The sequence below is a fragment of the Oncorhynchus mykiss genome, chromosome 16, assembly GCF_057628025.1.
Source record: "Oncorhynchus mykiss isolate SJ-2025 chromosome 16, ASM5762802v1, whole genome shotgun sequence".
Classification (NCBI taxonomy): domain Eukaryota; kingdom Metazoa; phylum Chordata; class Actinopteri; order Salmoniformes; family Salmonidae; genus Oncorhynchus; species Oncorhynchus mykiss.
The window spans coordinates 9708627-9717721 of NC_143037.1; the positions used below are offsets into that span (position 1 = coordinate 9708627).

Below are 9095 nucleotides of genomic sequence, written 5' to 3' on the forward strand. Positions count from 1 at the left end.
CACACACACACACACACACACCACTGCCAATACAAGTTCACTCACACAGATATGCACCCAGAGAGAGATACTGTACAGTGAACACACTGCCGGAGGTAGAATGTGTTCTGACATATTTTCTGATTGGATGTTACTGCAGCGGAGGACAGGTTTCTGGGAACTACATAGTGTGTGTGATTGTGAGTGTTTTAGTTCCCCCAGGCAAGGAGCATAAGAAAGGCTCTATCTTGGCTTCATGTATCAGAAGGAGACGGGAGGAGACGCACGCACGCACGCACGCATGCACACACACACACACACTCAGATGTCTGGTAGATGAAAGAGATGCAAATCAAGGTCTTCGGTGTGTGTGTGTGTGTGTGTGTGTGTGTGTGTGTGTGTGTGTATGTGTGTGTGTATGTGTGTGTGTGTGTGTGTGTGTGTGTGTGTGTGTGTGAGCATCCAAGCTAAAGTCTAAATTTTCTATGTATCGGTCTATTGTCCCAGGAAGATGATGTAAAAGTGTTGCGTTTCTCCTCCTCTCAGGTTTGACTTGGAGAGATATTTATGTATTTTCTAACATAAAGGTCCTTTTTTCCTTGAGGCCACACATTTTTGCCCTGAGGCCCCAAGTATTAGCCAGATAATTATAATTTTATGCAACAAAAACAACTATTTAGACAAGCCCACTATGCTAAAAATTAACCAGCCCATTAGGCATTTGCCCCGAAATGCCAGATGGCCAGTCCACCCCTGTGTGTGTGTTTGTGTGTGTGTGTCTAGCTACAGACGCTAGCTGACAGTATTTGACCCTGGAATAATCTAATTCAGACAGAATTAGCATACATAGTGGCTCTATTTTAATAAGGTGAATATTCCGGTGGAATGTTGTTATCTACGTTGTTTCAACCAGACACACACACACACATACACACACACACACACACACACACATACACATAATTTTTGTTTCAATAACGCAGACACATATTTCTTATTTCAACCATGTTTAAAGAATACGTTTTGCCCTAACTCTTAATTATTAATTAAAGGGGAATTTGCGACCGAATAAACCAGTCCAGATGTATTGCAGTGAAAAGCTGTTTCCCTTTAACACTCTGGGAAAGCTCCTAGCGGAAGGTGTGCCCAACATCAGTGTGAGGCGAGTAGCCAGCCAATCTAATGGACATGTTGACACCTCAGAGTAGCAGTTCAATATGTTGATCTGTAAAAGCTCAGTCAGGTCATTAGTGTTTTCTTTAAGTTCATGTAGCAATACTGATGGGTTTAAACACGCACACACACACACACACACACACACGCGCGCGCGCACACACACACACACACACACACACACACACACACAGTAGACTTGGCTCAGGAGGCCATGAAGGGAGGGGAGTACATTGGCTCTCAGTGAAGGGAATGATATGCTGCTCACTGTCTGATATCAGAGAGGGTGAGAGAAGGAGAGAGGGAAGGATCGGGGGAGGATGAAATAGAGATGGATAAAGAGAGCGAGGGAGAAGGAGAGAGAGGGAAGGATCGAGGGAGGATGAAATAGAGATGGATAAAGAAAGCGATGGAGAAGGAGAGAGAGGGAAGAATCGGGGGAGGATGAAATAGAGATGGATAAAGAGAGCGAGGGAGAAGGAGAGAGAGGGAAGGATCGGGGAGGATGAAATAGAGATGGATAAAGAGAGCGAAGGAGAAGGAGAGAGAGGGAAGATTCGGGGAGGATGAAATAGAGATGGATAAAGAGAGCGAGGGAGAAGGAGAGAGAGGGAAGGATCGGGGGAGGATGAAATAGAGATGGATAAAGAGAGCGAGGGAGAAGGAGAGAGAGGGAAGGATCGGGGAGGATGAAATAGAGATGGATAAAGAGAGCGAGGGAGAAGGAGAGAGAGGGAAGGATCGAGGGAGGATGAAATAGAGATGGATAAAGAGAGCGAGGGAGAAGGAGAGAGAGGGAAGAATCGGGGTGGATGAAATAGAGATGGATAAAGAGAGCGAGGGAAGGATCGGGGAGGATGAAATAGAGATGGATAAAGAGAGCGAGGGAGAAGGAGAGAGAGGGAAGGATCGAGGGAGGATGAAATAGAGATGGATAAAGAGAGCGAGGGAGAAGGAGAGAGAGGGAAGGATCGGGGTGGATGAAATAGAGATGGATAAAGAGAGCGAGGGAGAAGGAGAGAGAGGGAAGGATCGGGGAGGATGAAATAGAGATGGATAAAGAGAGCGAGGGAGAAGGAGAGAGAGGGAAGGATCTGGGAGGATGAAATAGAGATGGATAAAGAGAGCGAGGGAGAAGGAGAGAGAGGGAAGGATCGGGGGAGGATGAAATAGAGATGGATAAAGAGAGCGAGGGAGAAGGAGAGAGAGGGAAGGATCGAGGGAGGATGAAATAGAGATGGATAAAGAGAGCGAGGGAGAAGGAGAGAGAGGGAAGGATCGAGGGAGGATGAAATAGAGATGGATAAAGAGAGCGAGGGAGAAGGAGAGAGAGGGAAGGATCGGGGAGGATGAAATAGAGATGGATAAAGAGAGCGAGGGAGAAGGAGAGAGAGGGAAGGATCGAGGGAGGATGAAATAGAGATGGATAAAGAGAGCGAGGGAGAAGGAGAGAGAGGGAAGGATCGGGGAGGATGAAATAGAGATGGATAAAGAGAGTGATGGAGAAGGAGAGAGAGGGAAGGATCGGGGAGGATGAAATAGAGATGGATAAAGAGAGCGATGGAGAAGGAGAGAGAGGGAAGGATCGGGGGAGGATGAAATAGAGATGGATAAAGAGAGCGAGGGAGAAGGAGAGAGAGGGAAGGATCGAGGGAGGATGAAATAGAGATGGATAAAGAGAGCGAGGGAGAAGGAGAGAGAGGGAAGGATCGAGGGAGGATGAAATAGAGATGGATAAAGAGAGCGAGGGAGAAGGAGAGAGAGGGAAGGATCGGGGGAGGATGAAATAGAGATGGATAAAGAGAGCGAGGGAGAAGGAGAGAGAGGGAAGGATCGAGGGAGGATGAAATAGAGATGGATAAAGAAAGCGATGGAGAAGGAGAGAGAGGGAAGAATCGGGGGAGGATGAAATAGAGATGGATAAAGAGAGCGAGGGAGAAGGAGAGAGAGGGAAGGATCGGGGAGGATGAAATAGAGATGGATAAAGAGAGCGAAGGAGAAGGAGAGAGAGGGAAGAATCGGGGAGGATGAAATAGAGATGGATAAAGAGAGCGAGGGAGAAGGAGAGAGAGGGAAGGATCGGGGGAGGATGAAATAGAGATGGATAAAGAGAGCGAGGGAGAAGGAGAGAGAGGGAAGGATCGGGGAGGATGAAATAGAGATGGATAAAGAGAGCGAGGGAGAAGGAGAGAGAGGGAAGGATCGAGGGAGGATGAAATAGAGATGGATAAAGAGAGCGAGGGAGAAGGAGAGAGAGGGAAGAATCGGGGTGGATGAAATAGAGATGGATAAAGAGAGCGAGGGAGAAGGAGAGAGAGGGAAGGATCGGGGAGGATGAAATAGAGATGGATAAAGAGAGCGAGGGAGAAGGAGAGAGAGGGAAGGATCGGGGAGGATGAAATAGAGATGGATAAAGAGAGCGAGGGAGAAGGAGAGAGAGGGAAGGATTGGGGAGGATGAAATAGAGATGGATAAAGAGAGCGAGGGAGAAGGAGAGAGAGGGAAGGATCGGGGTGGATGAAATAGAGATGGATAAAGAGAGCGAGGGAGAAGGAGAGAGAGGGAAGGATCGGGGAGGATGAAATAGAGATGGATAAAGAGAGCGAGGGAGAAGGAGAGAGAGGGAAGGATCGGGGTGGATGAAATAGAGATGGATAAAGAGAGCGAGGGAGAAGGAGAGAGAGGGAAGGATCGGGGAGGATGAAATAGAGATGGATAAAGAGAGCGAGGGAGAAGGAGAGAGAGGGAAGGATCGGGGGAGGATGAAATAGAGATGGATAAAGAGAGCGAGGGAGAAGGAGAGAGAGGGAAGGATCGGGGTGGATGAAATAGAGATGTATAAAGAGAGCGAGGGAGAAGGAGAGAGAGGGAAGGATCGGGGAGGATGAAATAGAGATGGATAAAGAGAGCGAGGGAGAAGGAGAGAGAGGGAAGGATCGAGGGAGGATGAAATAGAGATGGATAAAGAGAGCGAGGGAGAAGGAGAGAGAGGGAAGGATCGAGGGAGGATGAAATAGAGATGGATAAAGAGAGCGAGGGAGAAGGAGAGAGAGGGAAGGATCGGGGTGGATGAAATAGAGATGGATAAAGAGAGCGAGGGAGAAGGAGAGAGAGGGAAGGATCGGGGAGGATGAAATAGAGATGGATAAAGAGAGCGAGGGAGAAGGAGAGAGAGGGAAGGATCAGGGGAGGATGAAATATAGATGGATAAAGAGAGCGAGGGAGAAGGAGAGAGAGGGAAGGATCGAGGGAGGATGAAATAGAGATGGATAAAGAGAGCGAGGGAGAAGGAGAGAGAGGGAAGGATCGAGGGAGGATGAAATAGAGATGGATAAAGAGAGCGAAGGAGAAGGAGAGAGAGGGAAGGATCGGGGAGGATGAAATAGAGATGGATAAAGAGAGCGAGGGAGAAGGAGAGAGAGGGAAGGATCGGGGGAGGATGAAATAGAAATGGATAAAGAGAGCGTGGGAGAAGGAGAGAGAGGGAAGGATCGGGGAGGATGAAATAGAGATGGATAAAGAGAGCGAAGGAGAAGGAGAGAGAGGGAAGGATCGAGGGAGGATGAAATAGAGATGGATAAAGAGAGCGAGGGAGAAGGAGAGAGAGGGAAGGATCGGGGAGGATGAAATATAGATGGATAAAGAGAGTGAGGGAGAAGGAGAGAGAGGGAAGGATCGAGGGAGGATGAAATAGAGATGGATAAAGAGAGCGAGGGAGAAGGAGAGAGAGGGAAGGATCGAGGGAGGATGAAATAGAGATGGATAAAGAGAGCGAGGGAGAAGGAGAGAGAGGGAAGGATCGGGGAGGATGAAATATAGATGGATAAAGAGAGCGAGGGAGAAGGAATGAGAGTGTAACAGGTGTTTAACCTGTAGGCTGTACATTCATCTGTAGTAGAGCTAAGAGAATATCAGTGAATTAAATCAGATCTCTTATCCTTGAGTGAGCCCACCTTTCTCCCACTCCTACACCAGAGACAGGAATACTCAGAAATAGAGCTATTTTCTGATCCAGGCAGAACCAGTGAACAAAATATATTGACTTTTGTCTGTTTCCAGACAGACCAGTTAAAACAAACTAAAAACATGTTGAGCTTTTGGGCAAAATGTTATCAAGGGGAAAGCATTTGGAAATGTAGAGAGCGAGAGATAGAGAGAGAGACAGAGGGAGAGAGAGCAAGAGAGAGAGAGAGACAGAGGGAGAGAGAGCAAGAGAGAGAGAGAGAGAGAGACAGAGAGAGAGAGAGAGACAGAGGGAGAGAGAGAAAGAGAGAGACAGAGAGACAGAGAGAGATAGATAGAGAGAGAGAGAGAGCAAGAGAAAGGGGGAAAGATATATGAGGATGGAGAGAGAGAGAGAGAGAGAGAGAGAGAGAGAGAGAGAGAGAGAGAGAGAGAGAGGGAAAGATATATGAGGATGAGGGGGGAGAGAGAGAGAGAGAGAGAGAGAGAGAGAGAGAGAGAGAGAGAGAGAGAGGGAGAGGGAAAGAGATATGAGGATGGGGGAAAGAGAGAGAGAGAGAGAGAGGGGGAAAGATATATGAGGATGTGGAGAGAGAGAGAGAGAGAGAGAGAGATGGCGGGAGGGAGGGATAAAAGGAGAAATGAAGAACGCACCTCCAGGATCTTGCATCGTTCTGACTCACAGGTGTGGTCCTCACAGGGTTGGAACATCCCCAGGGTGACACAGTTCAGCAGGATCACCAGCATGGAGGCTCGCTCAAACCACGTAGAGACACAGGAGTTAAGGAACACATTGGAGAGCTGCTTAAATCGTATAAAGCTGCTTGAATCATATACAGCTGTTTGAATCGTATACAGCTGTTTGAATCATATACAGCTTCTTGAATCATATACAGCTTTTTGAATCATACACAGCTAGTTGAATCATATACAGCTGTTTGAATCGTATACAGCTGTTTGAATCATACACAGCTAGTTGAATCATATACAGCTGGTTGAATCATATACAGTTGGTTGAATCATATACAGCTGTTTGAATCATATACAGCTAGTTGAATCGTATACAGCTTTTTGAATCGTATACAGCTAGTTGTATACAGCTGATTGAATTGTATACAGCTGGTTGAATCGTATACAGTTGGTTGAATCATATACAGCTGTTTGAATCATATACAGCTCTTTGAATCATATACAGCTGGCTGTATCATATACAGCTGGTTGAATTGTATACAGCTGGTTGAATTGTATACAGCTGGTTGAATCGTATACAGTTGGTTGAATCATATACAGCTGTTTGAATCATATACAGCTCTTTGAATCATATACAGCTGGCTGTATCATATACAGCTGGTTGAATTGTATACAGCTGGTTGAATCATGTACAGCTGTTTGAATCATATACAGATGTTTGAATCATATACAGCTGTTTGAATCATATACAGCTGTTGGAATTATTTACGGCTGGTTGAATCATGTACAGCTGTTTGAATCATATACAGATGTTTGAGTCATATACAGCTGTTGGAATTATATACGGCTGGTTCAACATTATACACTAAATATACATACAATATAAATATGTACAGATGTTAGAATATGCAAATTATAACAACATACACAGATTGAGTGTTTAATAATGAATTGCTCGGATTCCTTTTGATAAAGAAGAGAGAGAGAGAGAGAGAGAGAGAGAGAGAGAGAGAGAGAGAGACAGAGAGAGAGAGAGAGAGACAGAGAGAGAGAGAGAGAGAGAGAGAGAGAGAGAGAGAGAGAGAGAGAGACTGGCAATGTAAACCCATTTCCCATGCCAATAAAGCCACTTTGAATTTAATCAATTGAGAGAGAGAGAAAGAAAGAGAGACTTATTTAGAATAAGTCTCTCACAGTATCACTTCACAACACGAAGACAGCTTGATGTATTAGATATTATTGGCCACACCCACTGGGCACACACTGGTTGAATCAACATTTCCACGTTATTTCAATGAAAGGAAGTTGAACCAAAGTGGAATAGACGTTGAATTGACGTCTGCGCCCGTCGGTGCTCTGACTGAGTCTTCTGAATCTGGTTAGAGGTTGAACTGAAGCTAATGATGTGAGCACAATCAATACGGAGGGTAAACAACCATTTACAAACACAGATGAACCTGCACCTGATTCAATAAAGACACACACTGTGACAGCTATTACAGCTAATAGTTCAGCACAATACAGCCCAGTTAACCTGTTAAACTCTAACACCATTTGACATGGCAGTGTCTGTGTGTCTGTGTGTCTGTGTGTCTGTTTGGCTGTGTGTCTGTGTGTCTGTGTGTCTGTTTGTCTGTGTGTCTGTGTGTATGTTTGTCTGTGTGTCTGTGTGTCTGTTTGTCTGTGTGTCTGTGTGTCTGTGTGTCTGTGTGTCTGTTTGGCTGTGTGTCTGTGTGTCTGTGTGTCTGTGTGTCTGTGTGTCTGTGTGTCTGTGTGTCTGTTTGGCTGTGTGTCTGTGTGTCTGTGTGTCTGTTTGTCTGTGTGTCTGTGTGTATGTTTGTCTGTGTGTCTGTGTGTCTGTTTGTCTGTGTGTCTGTGTGTCTGTGTGTCTGTGTGTCTGTTTGGCTGTGTGTCTGTGTGTCTGTGTGTCTGTGTGTCTGTGTGTCTGTGTGTCTGTGTGTCTGTTTGTCTGTTTGTCTGTGTGTCTGTGTGTATGTTTGTCTGTGTGTCTGTGTGTCTGTTTGTATGTGTGTCTGTTTGTCTGTGTGTCTGTGTGTCTGTATGTCTGTGCGTGTAAAGACCTACCAGTTTGTCTATACCGTTCGAGAATACCCAGGCACACTGGAAACGGGGATACCTAGTCAGTCGTACAATTGAATGCCTTCAACTGAAATGTGTCTTCTGCATTTAGCCCTCTCTAGGCTACCTGCCGTCCCTGACCCACAATGCACTGGGGGTTCAGGTTAGGATTGAGGGAAGATAAGCTTATCCTAGATATGTTCCTATGGAAACATCTACCTGGAATGCAGTTCTGTTTTTTTTATTCATCCAAAGGAAATACTGTTACTGGTATACACAAAAACACAACACAGGACGTAATTAAACCCAACTCACAAAAGGAGAGGAAGAGGAAATTCATCATCATCATATAGGAAATAAAAGGCCTGGAAGAGTGCCTGGCGGCAACAGCCAGTCCTAGTTACCGTAACTGACGGAAACACAGAACAAAGAGAATAGACACCGGTGACTGTGTTGGTGTTGTTTACGCAAAACATGTACTACTACATCACTCGCTTTACACACACACAAACACACACACACACACACACACACACACACACACACTGTAACGGTTTTCTTCCTTCGAAGGAGAGGAGGACCAAAATGCAGCGTGGTTTGAGTTCATGGTTTTTAATAAGAGAAACTCAACATGAACACAATTACAAAATAAAAAACGTGGCAAAACCCAAAACAGTCCTATCTGGTGCAGAGAACACAAAGACAGGAAACAACCACCCACAAACCCCAACACAAAACAGTCCTATCTGGTGCAGAGAACACAAAGACTGGACACAACCACCCACAAATTACCCAAAGAACATGGCTGCCTAAATATTCAATTCAATTCAATTCAAATGTATTTATATAGCCCTTCGTACATCAGCTGATATCTCAAAGTGCTGTACAGAAACCCAGCCTAATTGGGAATATGGTTCCCAATCAGAGACAACGATAAACACCTGCCTCTAACTGAGAACCAATCTAGACAACCATAGACTTACATAAACACCTAGACATAGAAACACCCCATAAACATACAAAACCCCTAGACCAGAAAAAACCTAAATCCCCCATGTCACACCCTGACCTAACCAAAATAATAAAGAAAACAAAGATAACTAAGGTCAGGGCGTGACACACACACACACACATACACACATACATATACAGACATATACATACAAACACACACATATATAGACACAAACACACATATACACACACACATA

The 9095-nt window shown here is 45.3% G+C and overlaps 1 protein-coding gene across 1 annotated transcript in view; it reads right to left on the minus strand.

The window, feature by feature from the left end:
* Window positions 1-5875, minus strand: part of LOC110492818 (voltage-dependent T-type calcium channel subunit alpha-1G-like) — a 230248-nt gene extending 224373 nt beyond the window's left edge. The window contains 1 exon segment of the mRNA XM_090201677.1: window positions 5770-5875. Within this exon segment, the coding sequence (XP_090057803.1) occupies window positions 5770-5862 (93 nt within the window). The 5' untranslated portion in view covers window positions 5863-5875.
* Between the last annotated feature and the right edge of the window lie 3220 nt (window positions 5876-9095).